Consider the following 26,954-nt stretch of genomic DNA (forward strand, 5'->3'; position numbering starts at 1 on the left):
TTAAACTTATTTAGGCTATCAACTTCCACGACAAGGGATGGAAGTCTGTTCCACCAACCAACCACTCGCTGGCTAAAGGCAAATTTCCGCACGTCTATCCTACATCTGTCTTTCTCAATTTGAATTTATGCCCTCTCAGGTGATTATTCTGAGCGAGAGGAAGAATCCCATCAGCATTGAGCATGCTCAAACCATTCAATGCTTTATACACCTCTATCAGATCACCTCGCTGGTGCCTAGTCTCCAGACACTGTAATTTGCAAATCTTAAGCCTTTCTTCGTAAGAGCACCCCTTTGTTCCATTCACTAATCTTGTTGCCCTTCTCTGTACTCGTTCCAGCAGCTCTACATCCTTCTTGAAATGAGGCCTCCAGGCTTGTATACAGTACTCTAGGTGTGGCCTGACCATTGCCTTATACAAGGGAATAATCACCTCCTTATCCCTGCTAGAAAAATTCCTATATATCATTGACAATACACCATGAGCTACTCTTGCAGCCCGTCTGCACTGCTCAGAGAACTTCATATCTGCCTGCACAAACACCCCCAGGTCCCTTTCATTCTCTACCACTGTCAGTGCAATACCACAGAGTTGATACGTTGCTCTGGGGTTGCTGTTTCCCATGTGTAGTACTTTACATTTGTCAATGTTAAACTTCATTTGCCACCTCTCAGCCCATCTGCTCAACCTTTCCAGATCCTGTTGCAGCAGCATAGTGTCAGTAGTGTCCTTGACAACCCTGCCTACCATTGTATCGTCTGCAAACTTCGACATTAAGCTTGATATACCATCATCAATATCATTTATGAATACAGAAAACAATAATGGACCCAACACTGAGCCCTGAGGGACTCCACTAATAACATTAGTCCACGACGAGCAGTGTCCATTGATTACCACTCTCTGTCTTCTCCCCCTCAGCCACCCCTTTACCCACAGCAGCAATTTGCCTCCAATGTTACACTGCTCCAATTTGTGCAGCAGTCTTCCATGTGCAACAGTATCAAAAGCCTTTCTAAGATCCAAGTATATAATATCAAAGTTATTCCCTGCATCCAGTTCCTTTGTGACTGCATCATAGTATCCAATCAAATTGGTCAGGCAAGACTTCCCCTTAACAAAACCATGCTGTGTCTGAGCTATAACTGAAGTCTTGTCTAAATGATCCTCCAGTGCTTCTTAAACCAGTGCCTCCATTAATTTTCCTGGAACAGAAGTTAAGCTCACAGGTCTATAATTACTTGTGTCCGCCTTTGATCCTCCTTTGTGAATTGGGGTCACATTTGCACATCTCCAGTCTATGGGTACCTCCCCTGAGTCCAAGGAAGCTCTCATAATTATGGCTAAGGGTTTGCTTACTTCCTTTGCTGCCTCCTTTAATATAACTGGATAGATCCCATCCACCCCAGGTGCCTTTCTTGTGTTTATCTTCAACAATTTCTCCTCCACTTTACTCTCAGTTATTACAAGATTCTCTAGCTTACTGCTAGAGTTGAATACACCTCTGGCTTTCCCCTCGCTAAATAACTCCTCATGTGTGAATGTCGATGCAAAATATTCATTTAGTTTGTTAGCTACCTGAGCAGGATCATCAACAGTTGACCCATCGATATCAAGTGGACCAATCTGATTCATCCCCTTCCTTCTAGAGTTTACATAAGTAAAGAACTCTTTGCTGTTTTTCTTTGCATCCCCTGCCAAAGATTTCTCGTAATCTGCCTTCGCCTGCCTAACCTCCTTTGTAACTTGGTTACAGATCAACTTGTATCTATCATAGGCTTCTGTGTCATGTGTTAATTTGTATGTGTCCCATGCACGTTTCTTCTCTGCCATATGCCTCATCAGTTCATCTGACATCCATTTAGGCCTAAACCTTGAACAATATTTCTTAGTTAGTATGTAAAGTCTAGTAGCTTCCAAGATAAGTTCTTTGAATGCTTCCCATTTTGCATTTACTGTTGGTAACATCATCAGTTGGTCCCACTGTATAGAATTTAAATACTGTCTCAGTCCATCGTAGTCGCCTTTACGAAAGCAATAACCCTTCCCTTTACCCCTAATGGTAGTTACCTCTTTGAGTAAATCCCACTTCAGCACACTGTGATCACTGCCACCTAGTGGTTCATTTATCTGCAGATTCTTAATGCATGAAGAATCACTGCTGATAATCAAATCAAGAGTATTCCTCCCTCTAGTTGCCTCCCGAACATGCTGATGTAGAAAACAATCATCCAACAAATCCACAAAAGCCCTGCTAGTGTGTGAGTAACCAGCCCCCAAATTCCAGTCAATATCTGGGAAATTAAAATCTCCCATTATAAGACACTCTGATTTACTGGCCCACTCTATTTCCCTGTACAGTTCCTTATTATACTCATCAGAGTCATTAGGCCTATAGCACACACTCCTACTCTCAATTTTGATTTCCCTATGCTTATGTCACACCAAACTGACTCGACACTGCACTGTCCAGCGATGTCCACTGGCTTCACTTCCTTGGATTTTATGTATTTCTTAACTAATAGCATAACCCCTCCTCCCTTCCTATCCAGTCTATCTTTTCTGTAGACGTTGTACTCCCCAAATTCCAGTTCTGCATTCCTTATATCTGTGTAACACCGTCTCTGATATCCCAACAATATCTGCCTTTGATGTTTTGAGCAATACCTCAAATTCATCAAATTTATTTACTAAACTCCTAGCATTGGTGTACACGCAAGTATACATGCACCTATTTCTATTCTTAGCTACCCTAACACAACCCATGTGTTTACTTGTATCGCAATGACTCCCAGCAGTCTCTGAAATATCCTGAATCTTGTGTTTCAGGCTTCTGCTCATTCCAATAGAAGCAGTGCAAGAATCTCTTTCACCTCTGCCAGTGGCTACTGTTAATCTATTTGTCTTTGTATCCCCCCAAGCTAGCAGTTTTCCGACCCACCTAACACTGCCTCGATAGCATCAGCAAATATTCTTGTGCAAGAATATTTGCTGATGCTATCGAGGCAGTGTTAGGTGGGTCGGAAAACTTTTTAAGTGCACCCTTTCTATTTAAGTGTATCCCATCCCTGTAGAAGCAATCCCTCCTGTTAACAAGTACAGTCCAGGCTGAAAAAAATTCTACCCCTTGAGCCTTGCACAATCTTTCCAGGGCCGAATTGATCGACAAGGCTCTCATCATATACTCCCTCCTATCGTGTCTGGGCAGAATTGCAGACACTTTTAAATTCAACCCTATTTCAAGGCTTTTTTTCAACAGTGACCTGTACTTGTTAAGCAATTCTGCCGGTCTCCTACTCTTGATATCGTTAGTGCCCACGTGTACAACTATATCACCTTTTGTGCCCTTAAAATCATGTATTTTTAGTGCACACAGGCACTTCAGCATTTTCTTTGATGCCATCCACTGTAACAAAAATAATTATGATCCTGAAGCCCCATTTTCAGTTTAGGGAAAAGCCAGAAGTCAGACAGTGCAAAGATAGGTGAGTAGGGAGGCTGCTGCATGATTCTGAATTTTTTGATGGCATTTCAGCACCAAGAACTGCTGAAATGTCACTGCTGTATGACTGGGTACATTGTCAAAGTGCAGGATCCTGCCATCCTTCCATTTTTGAAGTCATCTTAACCTCACATTCTCATACAAATGTGTCAAAACCTCAATGCATTAAGCACCAGCAGTAATGCTTCACTATGCCTTCATCAACAAAAAGAATGATCAGCATGACTTTGATGTTGGATTTTGTTCACAAAACTTCTTGGACAGCAGGGATATTTTTGTGTGCCATTTGGATGATTCCACTTTGGTCTCAGGTGAATACTCAACTCTCATTTCCAGTGACCACCTTTCTTAAGAAGCTCAGATCTGCATAAATTTTTTGAACAAATTACCTGCGATAGAAAGCCATTGCGGGTGATTTGTTTGAAATAGCTTGATTGTACAACAATCAACATTGCATACATGCAATGCATCCCTAAATCTTGCATCAAATTGTGTGTATTGAGTCTACAGACAGTCCAACTTCATGAGCAGTTTCAACAACCGTCACCACCAAATACGGAGGATGCGGAAAGGTCAAGGGAATGACCACCGCATATTCCCGGAGCAATATGGCCTTAGTTGCTAATGCTCCTAAAAACCAAATAACAAACAACAAACAAACAACACTCTCAACAACAGTCATCTGCCTATCACGTTGCATAAGCTCCTTCACTTTTGTGATATTTTCCTCATTTTGTGACGTCAAAGGGCATCCACTGAAAGGTTCACCACCCAGTGTTTCCTGTCCAATTTAAACTGATTAAACACTTTTAAACTGCTGTTTTCTTCAAATTATCAACTTCATAAATTTTCTGCAATGCTTGCAGCATCTCTGTAGCACTTTTCCCAAATTTAAAGAAGAACTTGATGTCAGCATGCTGTTCAAACTGTGACAATCTACTCATTAGCTGTGGTGCACAAGTCAAGTGGTTGAGGCCAGTTCCCACTTGTCAATATCAATGGCCTGTGAAACCTTATGGCTATAATGCAAACGACTTATACACCAGCATGTGATTCATATGTAATACATCAAAAAAGGTTCCCACACAATACATTCAAAATGTAACTTTTTGAATATATTGTGTCATTTTTAGGCACATTAGCAAATATGCATAAAGCACCTATTTTCTTCATCATGTCCATCCGCATATAAAATTTCATTTTATATGCGGCTGGATTGGAAATATAGAACTATAAATTGGAAAAAATAGAACTATAAATTGGAAAAATAGAACTATAAATTGGAAAAATAGAACTATAAATCCAGCAATTATTATTTCTTCTTTTTTTTTAAAAATAAATATCAAATAGGCTATCCATATGCATATTGTAGCTGAAGCACTGAATATTATGTTTATTGCCATGCACTGATTGGGAATGAATAGACAACATAGCAGATGTGCAGAAACAAAATGTTTCTGCACATAAAAGCACTGATTTTTTCACGCATAAAAGCACTGATTTTTGCTCTTTTATTTATTTTTATTTTTAAAAATCATGAATTATTATTTGCTAATGCACCTGAAATGTAAACACTGCCTATATTAACTAACTTTTTGAATTCAGTGTGCACAAGTTACTGAAGGATGCATAGTTCACCAGATCCCAAAACCATTATAGTCATGTATTATTTACAAATATTGGAATTAGACTAATATAAACATGATAATAATATATGAAAAATTTCTTACTTGGGTAGACATATTTAGTGTAAGTATGCTATACATATTAACATCCAACTCCTTCAAAACACTTCTAGATAACATAGTTTTACCAGTCCCTACTGAGCCAACTAACAGCATTGGATATTTCTTCAACACACTGCTTACCAAAAAATTGTATCGGATAGTATCTACTGTAGGAACCATTAGTTTATAAAAAGGTATGCTGAAAAGTGCAAAAAAAGTGCAAAAGAGAATCAGAAAATCTTGCATACCACAAGAAAGTTGAATTTATCAAAAAATAATATATAATTTTGTACATATTATTTAATATACCTATTTCTTTTCTACATTAAAAGTTTCAATTACCAGTAAGTTGATGCTGTCAAGTTAATATCTACTGACAACCTTTTTTTTTATTATTTTAACTGAGAATTTTAACAAAGAAATATCTGAAGTAATAAATAAATTTAGCTAGAATTATTTTTTGTTTTTTAGTTTTACAACTTTTATAATAACATAGTAAAATGAGAAAGCAGGGTGTTTCAAAACTAACTTCCTATTTTGTTTCACTTATAAAATTCCCTAACTTTTGTATGTCATTTTGAATTGCAGCTTCATTTGCATAAGCATATTCTATGCATTGTTCAGTATAGTATGACTCCCCTCACACATCCAGCAATATGATAATGCTGGATACCAGGCAGCATCACATGTGGCTTGCCACTTAGTGGCATATCCTAGCACTTGCAGTTATTGAGAAGCAGAATAAAAAAGTGAATGAATGTCAGTGAACTTGCAAAGATGCTACATCATTCTCTGAAGCATGGTGAGTGAGAGAGAGAGAGAGAAAAATGCTTTGCCCGACCCTATGACAATCAGAAATTGTCCCTGATTGCCACTCAAATAACATTGAGTGACAATATTTGACATGAGTGACAAATTGAGTGATAATATCAATGAGTGACAAATCGAGTGATAAAATTTATTGATCATAACATAATTAAGTATTTTTCACCAACCATATGTTGAAATGACAAAATAAAACGAAAGCCAAAATTTTGATAACTTTATAATTAAGCTTACAATAAATTACTATTTACAGTATAAAACAAATAAAATTTGTTTTATACTGTAAATAGTATAGCTCGGGTATTATGAAACTACCAGATGCGCTGTGTGCAGCTTCCAGGTCGGAAGCTGCACACAGTCGTGTCACAGGTGAAAGACCCCATTATTTCAAACGAAAATACAGGTGGGGTCGTCTAGAGCATTAAGTGCCCGGATTGTGGGGAATGTTATGTGGGGGAAACAAAGCGGCTTCTCAAGGATCGTCTGGGGGAACACAAAGGCGATAAGGAATGCAGACTAAGGAAAATCTGCCGTGGCTGAACACTTTTGGGAGAAGCAGCACCATATCTCCCAGGACGAAGCAGTTATCATTGACCAGGTGCATAGGTTTTGGGACCGCAAATGGCTCGAGAGCTTGCGGATTAGTTCCATTCAGAACAATATTAATAGAGACAGGGGTATGCGTATCCATCTCCTCTTTGAGGCAGTGATCCTTAGAGGGGGGATGAACGATTCCACCTGACGTGCTCCCGAGCCACTTCTGGTTCCGACACGCATGGAACAGTGCACATGCCATCGAATCATGTGACATGTGCCATGAACCTGCGGGTATTTAAAGTTTCGCTGTAAAGTAAAAAGCGTATTGTTGAGAAAGAAGGCGAGTCTTTGAAAGCTATAGATATTTTATCGCTTTTAACCTGGTATATTTTATTATATTTTGTGATATTTTATTTTATTTGTTTTTTACTGTAAATAGTAATTTATTTTAAGCTTAATTATAAAGTTATCAAAATTTTGGCTTTCGTTTTATTTTGTCATTTCAACATATGGTTGGTGAAAAATACTTAATTATATTATGATCAATAAATGTTATCACTCGATTTGTCACTCATTGATATTATCACTCAATTTGTCACTCATGTCAAATATTGTCACTCAATGTTATTTGAGTGACAATCAGCAATGTTATTTGAGAGGCAATCAGGGACAATTTCTGATTGTCATAGGGTCGGGCAATGCATTTTCGCTCTCTCTCTCTCACTCATGCTTCAGAGAATGATGTAGCATCTTTGCAAGTTCACTGACATTCATTCACTTTTTTATTCTGCTTCTCAATACCTGCAAGTGCTAGGATATGCCACAAAGTGGCAAGCCACATGTGATGCTGCCTGGTATCCAACGTTATCATATTGCTGGATGTGTGAGAGGAGTCATACTATACTGAACAATGCATAGAATATGCTTATACAAATGAAGCTGCAATTCAAAATGACATACAAAATTAGGGAATTTTATAAGTGAAACAAAATAGGAAGTTAGTTTTGAAACACCCTGCTATCTCATTGATCCTTAAAGGGGGATGAACGATTCCACCTGATGCGTTCCCGAGCCACTTCTGGTTCCGAAACGCACGAGAACAGTGCACGTGCCATCGAATCACGTGACATGTGCTGTGAACCTACCTTTAAATAACCTTTAAAGTTATATTATGTTATATAATATATAATATAAGGTTATATAATATAACCTTTAAAGTTACATTATGAATTTACCCAGTCCGAGAGGCCTATTTGGAGAATTTATTGATCAGACTAATCATCACTGGTAGGGAAGTGATGATTAGTCTGATCAATAAATTAATCAAACATAAAATAATGTCTATAATTACGAAATTGCCTTGTTTGGCCAAGTTGGATTACCGATAACCCAATACACAGACTGAAGAACCATGGTATCCTCTGAAAAGGCATCAGAAATGTTTTATGATGTGTTTCAGTGATCAATAAACAACTCTTGCAAAAAAATAAAAATAAATAAATATATAACCCTATAAATTACATACAGAAAAATCTTTGCAGTATCGTAGTGAATTTAAAATAAAACTAGTATCTAACAATTATTTTTTTATCTAACTAAAATTTGGTTTCCACCTGGTAAACTACCTTTCACAGCAGTTAAACTAATTTTATAACAAATAAATTCCGCATTTTATATTCAAATATTCAAAGAGAAAAGTTAACGTTAACAATTTCTGATTTTTTTTTTCTCAAATGTTCTCTTGTGCAATCACTTCTTTTTTCCTTAGAGCTCAATTTCTCTAGCCAACTTGAAGCCAAAGGAAGCAAATTTTCTCCAACCAATAATTCTATAAAATAACTTTGATAGCATAGGTTAGCATTAGATAGTTAAATTTATACAGCCTCCATAGCCAAGTGGTCAGGAGCGGGAATGCAGTAGCACACACTCTTTGAGTAGACTGGGGTTCAAGCCCCTGACTGCTGAATACGGTCGATCTGCCAACCCGCACTGGACCAGCGTGGCAGATTATGGTCCATTTCCCTCAGCATGAATTGTTGAGGAGGCTTCCATCCTGCAGTGGGTTGATTAATGGCTCCACTTTACTTTTACTTTTTTTAGTTAAATTTATTATCTATTATAACTACTTGGAATTTACAAATGTAATAGGATAGATAATACATACAATTAAACTTGACAGAAGGTACAAAATACATATAACAAATTTTGGTAGAAAATATGAAATTCATAAAACCAAAATTGCAATATATATATATACTATATGTATATTCAATGACATAAAATTCATAACATAACCAATGCATAGTGTTATTACTGTATTAAGATATAAGTTTAGGTAATATCTTTAATTATACTGAATTTGAACTGAAATCATGCCTTGCAGCAAAGCAAAAGGCTCAGGGTGGTGGGAGTGCAGTGACAAGGAGGAAAACTGAGGGGATATGGGTGTCCTATGAAACATACTGCTTGTCTGATGTTTGTGGAGCTATCAGGAACAGAACATGATATTGCCAAGGGGATGTCTTTCTGTGTGTGTGTGTGTGTGTGTGTGTGTGTGTGTGTGTGTGTGTGTGTGTGTGTGTGTGTGTGTGTGTGTGTGTGTGTGTGCTTGATGTAAAGAGCGCAAGGATGTTAGGTGCCAACAGTTTGTTATTGGCATTTATGAAAGCTTGAAGAACAGAGTGGATGATCTCAAAAGACTTAAATTGGGGGCCCCATCAAGTTCTCAGCAACCCCATCAATGCCAGAGCTTGCACTCGATTATGAGCATCCTTGGACTCAGGACAGGTCCCCACGGACTGGAGATGTGCAAATGTATCCCCAATTCACAAAGGAGGATCGAAGGGTGACACGAGTAATTACAGACCAGTTAGTTTAACTTCTGTTCCGGGTAAAATAATGGAGTCGCTGGTTAAAGATGCATTGCAGGATCATCTAGACAGGACTGCAGCAATAATTCAGACACAGCATGGGTTTGTTAAGGAAAGTCTTGTCTGACAAATTTGATAGGATATTATGATGTGGTTACAAAGGAACTGGATGCAAAAAATAATTTTGATATCATATATTTGGATTTCAGGAAAGCTTTTGACACTGTTGCGCATGGAAGACTATTGTACAAATTGGAGCAGAATGGTATTAAGGGTACGTTGCTACAATGGATAAAAGGATGGTTAAGTGCGAGAAGACAGAGGGTGGTAATCAATGGGTGCTGCTCTTCTTGGACTAATGTTATTAGTGGAGTCCCACAGGGTTCGCTGTTAGGTCCACTGTTGTTTTGTATATTTATCAATGATATTGATGAAGGTATATCAGGCTTAATGACATAATGTCGAAGTTTGCAGATGATACAAAGGTTGGCAGGGTTGTTAATGACAGTAATGGCAGTGTGCTACTGCAACAGGATCTATATAATTTGGGCAGATGGGTTAAGAAGTGGCAACTGAAGTTTAACCTTGACAAATGCAAAGTACTGCATATGGGTAGAAGTTACCCCAGAGAAGTGTACCAACTGTGTGTTACTAAACTTAAGGTGGTAGAAAATGAAAAAGACCTGGGAGTAATTGTGCAGTCAGATATGAAGTTTTCTGAGCAATGCAGACAGGCTGCCAGGTTGCCAGAGAGGTCATTGGGTTTTGTCAATGATATATAGGAATTTTTCTAGCAGGGAAAAGGAGGTGATTGTCCCGCTGTATTAGGCAATGGTCAGGTCACGCCTTGAGTACTGCGTACAGATCTGGAGGCCTCATTTTAGGAAGGATGTAGAGTTGCTTGAGCGTGTACAGAGAAGGGCAACAAGATTGGTGAGGGGAATGAAGGGATCCTCTTACCAAGGCTTAAGTTCTGCAAATTGCAGTGGCTGGAGACTAGGCACATGCACAGTGATCTGATTGAGGTGTATAAGGCCTTGAATGGGTTGAGCACGCTGAATTCTGAAGGGATCCTTCCACTTGTTCGCATTACGAACCTAATGAGGCATAAATTCAAATTAAGAAAAGACAGATGTAGAAGAGATGTGTGGAAATTTGCGATTTAGCCAGCAGGTGATTAATTGCTGGAACAAACTTCCATCTGTCATTGTGGAAGTTGATAGGTTAAATAAATTTAAGGAGGAACTGGACAGGAATTTGGAAGGAATGGTATGATTTTTTTTTTTGGCTGATGCTGCAAAAGCTCATACACTTGCCTTCTTGCATTACATGCCACTACTACTACTATCAGACAACACAGTGGCAATTCCCAAGGAAGAATGAGCTGGTCCCACAGGAGATAGTTGTTGTCAGTGACTACTGTCAGAGAAATGGGAAATATATTGGGCAAAAAGGATAGGTGGAATAGGACCAGGGTATGTCTGCCAGAGGCAAAAATTAATGATGTTGTAGAGCATATATCATCTTTTAAGGGTAAAAGGTGATATTGTTGTACATGGTGGCACTAATGACCTTAAGAATATGAGATCTGCAGATTTAATTAATAAGTACAGGTCAATGTTGAAAAAAAGTTGCGAGATAGGGTTGAATTTGAAAATGTCTGCAATTCTGCCCAGATACGAAAGGAGAGATTATATAAAGAGAACCTTGTCAATAAATTTGGCCCTGGAGAGATTTTGCAAGGCTAATGGGGTAGAATTTTTTTTCAGCGTGGTCCATGCTTGCTAACAGAAGAGACTGCTTCTACAGGAATGGGAGACACTTAAATAGAAAGTGTGCAAGAATATTTACTGCTGCTATTGAAACAGTGTTAGGTGGGTGGAAAACTGTTAGCTTCAAGGAGGGAATACACAAACTAATAGATTAACAATAGCTGCAGGCAGAGGTGAAAGTGATTCTTGCATTACACTACTTCTATTGGAATGAGCAGCAGCCTGGAAAGCAAGGTGCTGGGATTTCAAGAACTGCTGGGAGTCATCATGGAACAAGTAAATACTGAGTTCAGGTAATTAGGAGTAAGAACAGGTGAATGTATACTTTCATGTACACCAATGCTAGGATTATAGTAAATAAATTTGATCAATTTGAAGTGATGGTCAAGACAACAAAGGCAGATATTGTTGGAATATCAGAGACGTAATGTCCACAGATATATGGAATGCAGAATTTGAATTTGGAGAAAACAATGCGATTAGAAGAATAGAGAGGATGGAAAGGGAAGAGAGGTTATGCTGTTAGTCAGGAAACACAAAATCTAAGGCAGTGTATCCAGTTGATATGGGTGGCCTGTGCAATCTCGAGTCAGTTTGTTGTGACATAAGCACTGGGAAAGCAAAAATTAGAGTAGGAGTGTGCTCTATGCTTAATGACGCTGATGAGTACAATGAACAACAGAACAGAGAAACAAAAAAAAAAAAAAATACCAGTATATTAGAATGTCTTCTAACTTACCAGAGAGCCATCTACCATCACCCTCAGTGAGTGATCAGAGAGAAAACTGGACAACCAATTACAAAAAACAGTTGGAAAACCATAAGATGGAAGCTTTTTTAGAAAACCTTTATCGCAAACATGACTGAAAGCCTTTGAGATGTCAAGAGCAACTGATTGTGATTCACCGAACCTTTCCATTGAATTCGTCCATAAGTGGTAACATAAGCCAGAATATCACAAATGGATTGACATTGACAAAATAAATACTGGCGATTGTTGATCAGATGGAAAGTTTCTAGGCAGTTTAGGAGTTGGCAGTTAACTGATTTCTCCATTACTTTAGAAACAGTAGAAGCAATTGCAATGGGACAATAACTGGATGGAGGGGGATTTGTCACCCCTGGATATGAGCAAATTTCCAAGTAGAAGGAAAAACACCTTTTGAATAAAAAAGTAAAAAAGCCGGCAAAGAACAGGAGTAAGCTCAGGAGCACAGGTTTCAAGAATAAGTGGAGAAATACCATCAGGACCTGGAGCTTTCTTAGCATCCAGATTCTTCAAAATCCTTCTGATATCCTTTTGATGGAAGACCACAGGAGGCATCGAATGGAGCATGTTGGGAATGGTGGGAGGTGCTTTACCAAGATCATTAATACACAAGTAGGAAGAAAACTGGGATGCTAGCTGGTCAGTTTTATCCTTGGCTGAAGTGACAACAGTACCATCTGGTTTTGACAGAGGTGGGAGCAGAGATGGGCAGAAGTTGCGGCCAATAGCACTGACAATTTTTTTTTGCTTCTTTGCTTCTTACCCTAATGGTAAGAAGCAAAAAAACTTGCTTCTTACCATTAGGGTAAGAAGCAAGTTTTCTACTCTTAGCCTGTTCAAAATATAGTTTGGATTGATTAATAATTGCTTTACAATTGTTAGGAGCTTTGGTGTAGGCAGAAAATGAAACTGAAGAATTATTGTAATTGGAAACAAGCCAATTACAATATGCAACGTTCTTCTCTTGAACAGCCTTAGCACATTTAATGAAAAAACCAAGGTTTAGATAAAGAAAGAGATTTTACAGTGGAATGTGGAATAAAGGATTCCATTCCTAAAAGAATAATTTCACTGACACACACTGAGCATATGTTGACATCGAACTTTTGAAACAGTAATCCAACCAAGGAAAAGAAGAAAAGAAATCTCGCAGTTCATCCTATTTTGCATTCTTGTAATGCCAAACAATGAGGTTGGGAATAGCCATGAGATAAAGGCTCCATTGGAGAAGAGACAATCACCAAGTTGTGATCTGAGGTGCCTAAAGGAACACTCACTTCAACTGTGTACTTAAGGCTTTTGTGAGAAAAAGATCAAGTGTATTGGCTGTATGGTTATGATTGTCCAGTATTCTTGTAGGTAAATGAACAATCTGTGCAAGGTCATTAGTAATTGCAAAAGCCTCAGCATCTGGACCAGCTGGGTCGGTGTGACTAGAAAACGGAAGCCAGCTGGAGTTGTGAACATTAAAATCACCAAGGAAATTTACCTCAATGTTAGGGAAGTTGGACTGGAGAAAGTCAAGTTGCAAAGAGAGGAAGTCAAAGAGCTCCAAGTGATTAGTGGAGTTGGGAGAATGGTAGAGACAACAGATGAATTTGACACAATGAGGTAGAGAGCTTTTAAGCCAGAGAAGATCGAAAAGAGGAAATTCCAAATTACCAAGTCTCTGAAAGGGAATATCGGAACAGACATATGCACAAGTATCACCTTTGAGACCAAAGGAATCATACAGCAAATAATTTGGGCAACTGAGATGAGCAGTAATTGAATCAATCAACAACTGAGATTCTGTCAGAAAAAGTACATGGGGTTTGGCAGACTGCAAGTGGAAATGGATATCGTTGAGATTAGAATTGAGACCACGTATATTTGTGAAATGAACTAGGAAGTGTTTGGGAGGTTTAGATGTTTTTGCAGATAAGCTTACTCTATTAGTTTGACAATGCATGGTGTATTCAATAGTAATAAAAAGTGTGGAGGGACATATGTATAAAGTAATGAAATTTTTGGATATGGTGTACACATGGTAAGAATATACCCAGATTCTTGGCATAACGTGGCCTCAACAATGCTCCCCCCCCCATGCACACTACTCGAACTCCATCCAGTCTCTATCTGGCAGAGTAGAGGTAGCAAGATTATACACTAGTTGATCCAGAAGCCTCCTAAAGAGTTACCAATAGGTTCGGTCTGGTGTACTAACTAGCGGCCAGCCTGTGAGCACTTTTATGTACCCTTGAAATGTAAGGAAGATTGGATTTCACCATGATGTTCATCATAATCTCAAAAGTCATCAGTCATACTGTATGATGGAAGAGATGCGGAAGGGTTGAGTGGAACTTAGCTCTGGAGACTAAACATGGGTTTCACCACTTCAAGCCTCCAACAGCAAAGTGGTGGTGTTGCACAGATTGATGAGATTCATCTACCACCTAATATTGCCTGACAGAGGAGCAGCATTCCTCCATGTGGTATGGACACTACACCTCCTCAACCCCTGCTTACATTGATTCACACTTGGGTGGTCACTCATAATGTGCTTGTGATTTGAGGTTATACCCAGGATTACTAACGGTCCTACCATCGTGAAGGTGCAAGCAGATGATTTGGCTGACACAGATCATCCGGACTTCACCGAAATTGGATCCACTTGACTTGAATATCAACCAAATATCAGATCAATCAGCATTTTAGACTCCCAAGTAGCAAGCACAGCTTGTCTGCTGGTATATCTGAGAGAATGTCTGTGACTACCTCAAGCACCAAAAGTAATTACAGACCTGTTAGTTTAACTTCTATTCAGGAGAAAATAATGCAGTCACCAGTTTTTTTTTTTTTTTTTTTTTTTTTTTTGGCTGGTGCAGCATAAGCCATAGGCTTTCTTGCACCATGCGGCCGTTACTAATACTAATACTAATACTAATAAGAAGCAATGTAGGATCACCAGACAAGATTGCAGTAATAATTCAGACTCAACAAGGGGAAATCTTGCAAGAAAGAGAAGAATGATGATATCCAGCTCAGGGCCCTGGGTGTTCCATGCTCATACTCACCAGATGTGGTTACAAAGGAACTGGATGCAAAAAAAATAATTTTGATATCATATACTTCGATTTCAGAAAGGTTTTCATACTGATGGACATAAAAGACTGCTGTACATATTGGAGCAGCACAGTATTAAGGAAAAGTTGCTTCTGTGGATAAAAGACTGATTGAATGGGAGAAAACAGACAGTAGTAATCAATGGACACTGCTCTTTGTGGACTACTGTTATTAATGGAGTTCACCCAGGGTTCGGTGTTCGGATCATTGTTGTTTTCTATATTAATCAATGCTATTTATGAAAGTACATCAGGCTTAATGTCCAAGTTTGCAAACGATACAAAGGTTGTCTGGGTTGTTAATGAAAGAAATGACAGTACACTGCTGCAACAGGATCTACAAAAGTTGAGCAGATGGGATGAGAGGTAACAACTGAAGTTTAACATTGAAAAATGCAAAGTACTGTATATGAGTAGCAGTAACCCCACAGTAATGCACTATATGTGTGCTACTACACTCAGGGTAGTGGAGAATGAAAAAAGACTTGTGGGTAATTATGGTCAAATATGAAGTTTTCTGAGCAGTGCAGATAGGCTGCCATAGCAGGTCATGGGGTCTTGTCAATGATATACAGGAATTTTGCTAGTAGGGAAAGGAGGAGATTATCCCTTTTTTATTAAGGCAAGGGTCAGACCACGACATGAATCCTGCATACAGGTCTGGAGGCTTCATTTTAGGAAGGATGTAGAGTTGCCAGAGAAGGGAAACGAGATTAGTGAGAGGAACAATGGAGTGCTGTGCTCTTTATAAGAAAAGCTTAAGTTCTGCAAATTGCAGCATCTGGAGAATTGGCACCTGTAGGTGATCTGATTGAGGTGTTTAAGGATTTGAATGGTTTGAGTAAGCAATGCTGATGGGATTCTTGATCTTGCTCAGATTATTGCTTAGATCTTGCTCAGAAAAACTGTTGCAGAATAGATGTACAGAAATTTGCCTTTAGCCAGCAAGTGTTTGATTGTTGGATTGGTTTGGTTTGGTTTGGTTTGAGTTTTATTGGCGCATCAGCAGCTGAGGCTATAATGCGCCAAATACCGGTCATATGTAAAAAAAATTAAAACATTCAGTGACCTAAGTAGTTAGGCCACCATGTCCAGATGTATAATAACAAAGATATAAAAAATAAAACAATAAAGACGTAACAATAACATAAATTTTAAATACAATTAAAAACTTTTATTGATTTAAAATAGCTAAAAACAGCAGACACGTTGTCACTGTCGGATAAAATCTGACTGAGTGTATACGGCTCAGATGGTTAAAAGCGGTAGAACGAGTGCTGCTAAAATCTGGACAATCAATTAAAAGGTGTCTGATCGTTAAAATTGTGCCACAGGACACACACACATAGGAGGGTCATCAGCCCTCAGCAAAAACGAATGTGTCAAACGACTATGTCCTATGCGGGTCCGGACAAGAACAACTTCCTCCTTACGATTCCTGCGCAGACTAGACTGCCACGGTTCAATTACAGGCTTTATACGATATAGTTTATTCCCAGTCTGTCTATTCCACAACTCCTGCCATTGGAAGTGTATCTTCTGCTGTATTGTTTGCCTGTAGTCTGTATAGGGGACTAACAGGCAGTGATTATTATTAGGGATTGCTGATTTGGCTGCAGTGTCAGCCAAATCATTTCCCCTAATCCCAATGTGGCTGGGAATCCAGCAGAAGCGGATATCATATTCACGTTCTTGCAGGAAGTGAATCTTCTGCTGAATGCTAGACAGAACCGGATGAGGATTATACCTCACGGATATTACAGCCTGTAACACACTGAGAGAGTCAGAATATAAAATGAACCGTTGGTATTGGCATTCACTAATGTGATCCAAGGCTAACTTTATAGCGTGCAGCTCTGCAGTAAATATGCTGCATTTAGAGGGAATCTGCTCCAATGTGGTGCTGTTTCTAAAGACAGCAGCAGATCCCACATATGATTCCGCCTTTGAGCCGTCTGTGTAGACTGGCGCGAGGTCAGAATGTTCAGCTCGGTGTGCTGAAAAAAGCTGCAGGTAGACAGACGATGGAGTGTCCGACTTTCCCCAATTTCTAAGGGACAAGTCACATGCCGGGACACGAGCATGCCAGGGTGGAAGGGGTTGCTTGGGTGATTGGGCAACCTTGTCTACCTTTATATTAAGTTCTTTGAGTAGCTCTTGGACACGAATACCAAAAGGACGATTGGCAGTCTTACGGGTGTTGTACAAATTTTCCCATCGTGGCTCAAAAACGGTTCGCCACGTAGGGTGGTCTGGCAGGGATTTCAGTTTTAAAGTTTTAAAGCATAGTTTAGAGACAACTGCTTACGTCGAAGCGATAACGGTGGTTCATTTGCTTCGACATAAAAGCTCTGGACAGGAGATGTTCGAAATGCTCCAGTAGCCATACGTAGAGCCTGATGATGGACAGGGTCCAGTCATCGAAGGGCACTGTCTCTGGCTGAAGAATATACTTGGAACCCATAATCTAATTTGGATCACATAAGTGCATGGTAAAGCCGTAGAAGGGTGCATCGGTCTGCACCCCAAGATAAAGAGCAGAGTGAGCGGAGCATATTAAGGCCTCTTGTGCACTTTGTGCGGAGTTGACGAATATGATCCAAAAAGGTCAGTTTTTTATCAAATATGAGTCCCAAGAATTTTGTGTTCGCTGCTACTGGAATAGCATTTTGTCCGAACCTTAATTCAGGTTCAGGATGAAGATTACGCTTGCGACAAAAGTGTACGCAAACGGTCTTCTCCGGCGAGAACCTGAAGTCATTAGCAAGTGCCCAGGAATTCAGACTATCAATGGCTTTCTGCAGTTGTCTTTCAATAACCCTCATGTTGCATGACTGACAAAAAATGCTAAAGTCAGCTAAAGTCATCAACACAGAGGGCACTGTTTACAGTCGGAGGAAGTTGTTCTGTGATGGAATTTATTTTTATGGCAAAAAGCGTGACACTTAATACTGATCCTTGTGGTACTCCCTCCTCTTGGCTAAAGGAGCGAGAGAGTGAGGATCCCACACGAACTTGGAACGATCGATTGGCTAAAAAGGATTGAATAAAAAAGGGGAGATGCCCTCTAAGATTTAAAAGATTTTAAAAGATTTACATAGCCTAGGCCTATGTAAATCTTTTAAAATGCCAAATCTCCAAGTTGTGTAATACGCTTTTTCCATGTCAAAGAACACCGACACCAAGTGTTCATGTTTTAGGAAAGCATCCCGGATGGATGCTTCCAATCTAATAAGATGGTCCAAAGTGGACCGGTTCCTTCGGAAGCCGCACTGGATGTTGGAGAGAAGGTCATTTGATTCGAGATACCAAATTAAACGAGAATTAACCATTCTCTCCAGGACTTTGCACAGACAGCTAGTCAGAGCAATAGGACGATAATTGGTGGTGACTTTTGGATCCTTTCCTGGCTTAGGAAAGGCAAGAACGATTGCCTTTCGCCAGGAGTCCGGAAACTGCCCTTCAGTAAAGATTCTGTTATACAGAAGGAGCAGACAATCCATAGATTTTGGTGAAAGATGTTTAATCATTTCATAATGGATGCCATCCGGTCCAACGCCACTTGCTTTGGTAAGAGCCAGGGCTCTTTTGAGTTCCTGAATTGTGAAATCCCTGTTGTAGGGATAAATGCTCTTAGATTTAAAGTTAAGTGCCTGTTTTTCAATTTTATATTTCAGGACCAGAAACTCTGGGGAACACGAAGATGTTGCAGAGATGTTAGAGAATGTTTCCCCAAGAGCATTGGCTATTGAAGTTGGATCTGCAATAGCGCATCCATTATAATTTAGGATTGAAGAAGGGTGGGATGTATATTTCCCCTTCATTTTCCGGATTTTATCCCAGACTACCTTGGAGTTGGTAGACTGGTTAATAGATGATGTAAAATGGATCCACGATTCCTTTTGACTCTGACGACGGATGTAGCGTGCTTTGGCTCATGCACGTTTGAAGGCTATAAGGTTGGTCGTGGTAGGATATCGGCGAAATATCCCCCACGCTTTGTTTTGAGCCTTTTTTACTGCTGTACATTGTGAATTCCACCAAGGTTTGTGAAATGGTGGAAACCGGGCAGATGTTTTTGGAACAGCATTCGCAGCTGCTTGGACAGTATTTTCTGTGATGTACTTAACTGCATCATTGATAGGCTCTTGACTGACTGTGATAAGATCAAAATTTGCCTGATGTTGGAAGGCAGTCCAGTCAGCCTGATCAATCTTCCACCATGGTAACCTGAAGGGAAGACATGGCCTCCCGCTGTGTAACGAGGTTATCACAGGGAAGTGATCGCTTCCGTATGGATTCTCCTCCACTTCCCAGGTGAGTGAAGGGAGTAGAGAAGGGGAGCAGATAGAGAGATCAATGGCAGAAAAAGTACGGGTAGGCATATGGAAGAAGGTGTTTGTTCCGGTATTTAGAAGGGAAAGGTCATTGTCATTGAGCATACGCTCTATGACTCGTCCCCTTCCGTTGATGTTAGCACTACCCCACAGGGTGTTATGTCCGTTAAAATCCCCGAGAAGTAAGAAAGGGGGAGGCAGCTGCGTTAGAAGATCATCAAGGTCTGCCTGGGTGATGTCAGTCCCAGGTAGCAAATAAATGGAGCACACAGTTATTAAAATCCCATTGAAAGGCGAATTGCAACAGCCTCTATGCTGGTTGTAATTAGCAAGGGCTGCACTGGGGTCTGGTTACCCACAAGGATAGCCACTCCCCCATGTACAGAGCCATCCGCAATTCTATCCTTTCGAAAAAATGTGATGTTGTGCATGGTGAGATCATCATTTGCCTTTAGATATGTCTCCTGCAAGCAAAAGCAAACTGGCTCGTGCTTTTGCAGGAAGGCCTTGATGTCATTAATATTTCGCCGAAATCCACGACAATTCCAATGTAGGAATTTAGCCATTATTTTGGCTTGGTGGGTCCATCAGGCGGCTTCCGAGGTGCTGAGGGCTTACTTTTATCAGTCTTGGGTTTATCTTTTTTGGGGAAGAATGCACGCTGTCCCGTGTCCATTTCTTCCTCTGCAAAGAGTTCCAAGACTGAATCTTCGGGTACCTCCTTCTGCTCGATATCCATCTTATCTTGGGTACTAGGGGGGGACTTCCCCTTTTTTATTCTTTTCTTTCATAGTTACCTTTGTTACTTGTGGAGCGTTAGGAGGTACCGATATAGGAGTGGCAGCTGATTGGTCCTTCTGTGCAGGTTTTTCAGAACTTAAGAGATACCGCGCGATGGGAGTGAAAGACTCCTTTGGAGGAATGGTCATGTCCGTCTGAGTTCCGACGGAACATCTCCCTGCTACCTTCTGGGCGTAGGTAGGTTTATTGATATTCAGGGGTTTCACCGATTTCCTTGCCTCCTGGTATGATATATTTAGCTCTGCCTTCAGCCGTTGGATTTCTTTTTCTTCTTTCCACCTCTGTCATGCTCGTGAGTAGGCCGGGTGTTCGCCTTTAATCTCATCAGGAGGTTTAGGAGAGTTAAAAGTCAGGATAGCGATCCTGGTTTTAACAGTTTTTCCATCCCTTCGCGCAGTAATTCTCTTGACGGCAATAATTCCCTGGGGTTTTAATTCGGAGCAGATTTCCTCCTTGGTTACGTCGAGAAGGTCCCACTCCGAAATGACACCTCTCGATGAATTGAGTGTTCTGTGTGGTGTCACTGTTATAGGGATTCCTCCGATTGATGTTACTCGGAGTAGATGTTCTGATTGCCTGTCATTTTTAGTTTCATTTAAAAGGTCTCCAGAACGAAGCCTCTTAACTGATTTGGGTGAACCTGCTAACCCATCTAACCCTTTTTGGATAAAAAAGGGCGACATTTTACCAATTGGTTTTTCACTGGTGGAATGTATAATTAGGAACCTTGGGACAGGCCCTGATGGTAGTTCGGTTCGCTGCCTCTTTTTAGCAATACTGCTATCAGTGTCTTTGTCATTGTTTTCAGATAGGGACCGGGTTGGGGCCCCTGAAGAAATAAGTTTATCAGGATTCATTGAGTTTTTTAAAGTGTTCAGTGCCCGGGCTCCCCACCCACCACGGAGCCCAAAGGGACGCCCACTACCCGGCATGCAATAAATGCGCTCGGGAGTGGAACGCCAGGGCTACCCAGACACTATACCCGCACCGCCGCCAGCCTGAATCCTGTCCCTCGGACCATGAGGGCAGGGGCGTGGCATTGACACGGTTGACCCTCGCAGGTGAGCCTACTAGCCGATTGATCCTAGCTGGGCCTTCCAGGACCACCCGTCTTGTCAAATCAGGGGCCAAAGTGGTGTATTGAAGCAGGGCCCCCTCAACCACCAGGATCCCCCTTTCCGAATTTCCACGGGCCGCAGCGCACGGCAAACACGCCGGATTCCACTAATGTAAGCCTGGAACCTGGGCTGTGGGCGTTGGATCCCAGTGATGCTAGTCTGGAAGTCCAGCAGCGTCACTGAGAGCTCCCCTCACCACGTACAGGTGCCCACGTCAAGGGGTTTGATTGTTGGAACAAACTTCCAACTGTTGTGGAAGTTGATAGTTTAAATAGATTCAAGGAAGAACTGGACAAACTTTTAAAGCCAATGGATAGGTGAAATGGGAAGGTTTTTTTTTTTTTTTTTGGCTGAAGCTGTATAAAGCTTGCTTTCTTGCATCATATGCCACTACTAATACTAATGCTATTACATACTTTACTGAAGACTAGACTCTTATTAATAAAACATATTTTATTTCCATGCATTCCATTTTTCAACTGTTGTCTGAAAGAATACAAAATTCATTCAAAATTCAAAAATTAAAAATTTTCCTGTTTAACTGAGCTTCTATAAGAATGAATCACATAGAACCAGAAAAGCTTTTTCTTCTTTCTTAATAGGAACTGGTATTTATTGTAAAAACATCTTTCTTCTAATTTAAACTTCTCTCAATAATGTAGTTAATAACATACATTTAAACTTCTCCCAATAGCATAGTTAATAAAATATCCATCTAACAGTTTTTCTTCTTTCTTTAATGTTTTATTCTTCATTCCTCTGGTGGTCACTTGCATATCAAAGACAGCCTTCACGTGAAAACTTGTATGCAGTCATTCTCAGTAACAATTATGGGAGAAAAATATAAACTTAATGTTAAATAAAATACAACTTTTAAATGAAGCTTTGTTTAGATAAAAGTTAACAATAACAAATTTTATAGCATTTTAAAAGTTTTGATTATAACAATTATGATCATTTCAACACTTTTGACAAAGTTAGGGCACAATGTCTTTCTGTCTTTGCTAGGATAGGATTTGTAATTAAAGAAAGTTTATAACATGGGAAAATTTAATTTTAACATATCATCAACATTCTACACTTTGACATCCTATTTCTAGATGTTGAAGCAAATTAACAGACATTTTAACACAGCCCTAGAAAGCTGCTATGATGGTAGGCTAAAGCAAAAAAAAAAAAACTGCAGCCATTATCACCCCAATGCAGGATGAAGCCTCCTCAACAATTCACATGGAGGGAAACCATAATCTGCCACACTGGTCCAGTATGGGTTGGCAGATCGACCATATTCTAGAAAGAAAAGTGGCTAAAGAATATTACAGTGCATCTGTTGAAATGCAAGAAATTAACTGTAAGTTGAATTTCTATGCATGAAAACTCCATTATGTGCAATAAAAGTTCAAAAAAGATTGCAACCAACAAAAGGAATTTTTTAATAAAAATATCAGAGCTTTCATTTATTCCCTTATTAATGGGCCACCATTAAAATAAAACTTCATATTAGGAAAAAGTAAGTATTTTTAGAGTAAAACTTTAATGTCTCAAATTGTGTGAGAATACCAATTCGTGGCGTTATTGTAAGTACAAGTTATCACAGAATTTCACTACAAATTATTTTTTAAATATTTGTAATGTGGAGTAACATATTGAAATATGCTTTAAAGGTGTTGTTTTTTCTGAGCCAGGCAAAAGAATATATTTACCTGTATTTTTGCCAATAAACATATATATTGGCTAAAGAATATTAGCCAATATATTCTTTAGCATCTGTTGAAATGCAAGAAATGAGCTGTAAGTCAAAATACTATGCATAGAATTTCAATTTACAGTTCATTTATGTGCAGCAAATGTTCGCAGAAGATTGCAACCAACAAAAGGAATTTTTAATAAAAATATCAGAGCTTTCATTTATTCTCTTATTAATGGGCCACTATTAAAATAAAACTTCATATTAGGAAAGAGTAAATCAGAAATGACTAAATTTGTTCACTTAGTCAACCAAAAGAAATCACTGTTTTTAGAGTAAGGCTTTAATCTCTCAAATTGCCTAAGAACACAAACTGTAGTGTTATTATGAGCACAAGTCTCAGAATTTCACTACAAATTATTTTTTAAATACAGTAAGTGCCGGTTATAAGAATCAACCACATTATAGAATCAAATTTCAAAGACCGATTCAAATCAATAAAATACCTTCATTGTTTACTAGTCACAGTTTTGGTTATAATAATCAATTTTGAATGCCTCTGTGATATTTTCCAGAGTACATTTCTGGAGGTCACATTTATAGAGGTCACAACCATAAAACAATAAAAAAAATTTGTAGTTTACAGTTTATTGGTTTTTCTGTTAATGCAGTTCTGTTAGTGCAATAAACGAGTAGTAAACTCGATCTTATTGGATTTGCAATAATACCAATAGCTGGAATTCTGTGTTTTCACCTTATTATGATGAAATGTGATTCCCCTTTGCTGAAATCTGCTCTTCATTTCTATATCTAAACTTCGTCGCACTTGCATGTGTCATATTAGTTCCAATTTGTGTGTACAGTGTGCTTTGTGAATGATTGACACATATTTTTTACTGTTTTAAATTTTATTACCCAAAAAAAAAATGTCAGTGAACACAAAGAGAGTGAATTTGAGTGTAAAATATAAGTTATGAATTATAGAAATGTACAATAAATTAACTTTAGGCAATATGTCTCAAAGGGAAGTGGCAGTAAAATTAGGAGTGCCTAAGTCATCTTTATCAAAATTAGTAAAATCATGTCACACATTAAACTCTAAGGTGATTAGTGAAACCAGAAAAAGGAAACATGAAGGGAAATGCCAAACAGTAGATGAAGCTCTGTTTGTTTGGTTCAAATGGGCCAGCTAATTTAATGCACCAATCAATCCTAGCATTCTTCTTCTTCTTCAAAAAGCTAATGATTTTCCTGAACAACTACATGAAGGGTTTTAAGATTTATTTATTTATTTTTTATTTTTTTGTTAGTTGTTGGGCGCATCGGCTTCTGTGGCCATAATGCACCTCCCAAGGTTTTAGCACTACTCTGATCCTAGCCCAAGGTGGGATTCGAACCCGCGACATTTGGGTTGCCAGGCACGCACTTTATCCACCCGGCTATCCCGGTCAGCAAGAGTTTAAGGCAATGGATGGATGGCTGACAAGATGAAAGGAAAGGCATGGTATTGTTTACAAAAATCTTCGAGGAGAAAAACAGGATTGCAATGGTTCTGTAGCTGACACTGGGTTGAAAACCTCTTGGCAAACTGTGTTAAGCACTTATAATCCTTAGACATTTTTAATACAGATGAAACAGTTGTACTACAGGGTTAACTGACACCATTGCACGATTCTTAAAAATTCCTCTGTGTCTGCAGGAAAGAAGATCAAGGACAGGATTACAGTTCTTTTAACCCAATTTGCATTCGATGAACAACAACAGAAAATGTGTATTGCATCTACTAACAAGCAACATGACGGGAACAATCAAGATGAAGCCATTAATTATAGGCAAGAGTAAATCGCCTAGATGTTTTAAAGGAGCAAAACAGCTGCCTGTTGAATATGCCAACTTGGATGACAGCTTTTTTATTTGAAGATTATCTTTGTAAATGGGATTTGGAATTGGATAAGAAAAACCAAAAAATTGCACTGGTTCTGGACAACTGCCCAGCTCATCCAAAGTTGACTTTCAGAAACATTGAATCAGTTTTTCTACTTTCGAATACCACATCACTGATTCAACCTTTCAACCAGGGAATAACAAAAACCTTTATAAGACCTTTTATAGATTGGATATGAGATGAAGAATCATCTTTTTTTTTTTTTTTTGTTAGTTGTTGGCGCATCAGCTTCTGTGGCTATAATGCACCTCCCAAAGTTTTTGTATTTTACTGTGATCGAGCCCGAGGCGGGATTCGAACCCGCGACCTTTGGGTTGCCAGGCAGGCACTTTATCCACCTGGCTAGCTTGGTCGGCATCAAGAAGAATCATCTAGTCTATAGATGAAGGTTTGGAAACATCATCCAATATTGCAAAGCAGATAACTGTTCTAGACACACTTTTTTTTTTCATATGACAATGAGTGCCTGGAATGAAGCAGCAAACTTGGGAAGCTATAGCATTCCTGAGTAGAGCATTGGAAGAAACTGGTGCAAGTGTTCATGAATACAGACTGCTACACAATATTGAAAAATCTATAAATATACTTTGTAGTGATAATTTAAAGCAATCTAAAATAAGTGACTTTTTAAATTATAATCACATTACAAAGTGCTATGTTTAATTAATATGTATATTAATTAAGCTATAAATTTATTATACATAATTATAAATTTATTTTTATTTTGCTAAATGATTTTCACGTATCATTTAATTGGTAATAAACCTTTGGTAATAAAGTGTAAATTTGAGCTTTATATCTTTATTTTTATAGTGTCTGGATAATATTTGTCAATTTTCACTTATTAGAATCAAAATTCAATTTGCAAATGTGATCACTATAACTGGCACTTACTGTATTTGTAATGTAGAGCTAACACCTTGACATATGCTGTAAAGGTGGTTGTTTTTTTTGAGGATAACCAGGCAAGCTGAGTGGTATAATAACTGAAAACCAAATGGCAACTGAAATTGGAAAATATCAAAAAATACCAATTCATGACTGAAAATTTCTAATTAAAAAATGAAGAGCTACATTTGCTTTTGGCTAATTTTTGATAAATACTCATTGCCAATTTGCTTATTGAAAAGATATCAATTGAATAAAAACTTGCACATAAAGAAAGGAAAACATTCTTGCTACTATCAAAAATGCAAACTACAAAGGTACATAATTTAAATAATTAATAAATAAAATAAAAAATAAATCAATAAATAAATAAATAAATTAATTAATAAAATAACGCTGATCTGCACTGATTTTTACCATCAAACATCTAGGGATACCGCTGCTCCTCTAATGAGAGTGGCAGCAGTTGGAGACAGTCTCTTCAGAAATGACTAAATTTGTTCACTTTGTCAACCCAAAAGTAACTAATATAGTTTTAACTGGATAACATCACCCAGTTGACAAATCCATATCCATTAAAAACTTGAGGTACTGTTGACTGGTTTCAGAACTATTTGGTTCCATCATCAGACAGCCTGTATTAGTGAACTTGCCTAAGCAAGTGCTGTCATTGTCACTGGAGGGTCATCAACAGCATCCTCAGAGAACCTAATGCTGAGTAGTGCTATTTCATTTTTATCAATAACCTGCATTGAAATAATACACAAAAAAATTCTTGATTACATTGTAAAGATACATAAGTTTTATTTGTAGCTTTTTCCAAACATTATTATAGTATGAAAATTAATTACTATATATAAAAGTACATGGCTCCACTAAATTGGTTTCATATAACATGCAGATCCTTTGAAATGGAATTATCAGATTAACATATTATATTGTGTAAAGTAATGATTGCCACAGAATAAAATTATCCTAAAAATTAAGCTGATTGACCTTGGTGGCAGGATGTAAGGGTAGAATGTCCTCAAGACGGAAGGGGAGGGGAGGAGAATTGGTTGGTTGGTTTTG

The 26,954-nt window shown here is 38.7% G+C and overlaps 1 protein-coding gene across 1 annotated transcript in view; it reads right to left on the reverse strand.

Moving 5' to 3' along the window:
* Positions 1–26,954, reverse strand: part of kl-2 (dynein heavy chain 2, axonemal kl-2) — a 1,174,416-nt gene that overhangs the window by 535,346 nt on the left and 612,116 nt on the right. The window contains exon 40 of the mRNA XM_090369487.1: positions 5,234–5,429. Coding sequence (XP_090225613.1) covers positions 5,234–5,429 — 196 coding nt within the window. The remainder of the gene's footprint in view (positions 1–5,233; positions 5,430–26,954) is intronic.

Source organism: Mastigoproctus giganteus, chromosome 1 (genome assembly GCF_048544385.1).
Source record: "Mastigoproctus giganteus isolate SK-2022 chromosome 1, ASM4854438v1, whole genome shotgun sequence".
In the NCBI taxonomy this organism is placed as follows: domain Eukaryota; kingdom Metazoa; phylum Arthropoda; class Arachnida; order Uropygi; family Thelyphonidae; genus Mastigoproctus; species Mastigoproctus giganteus.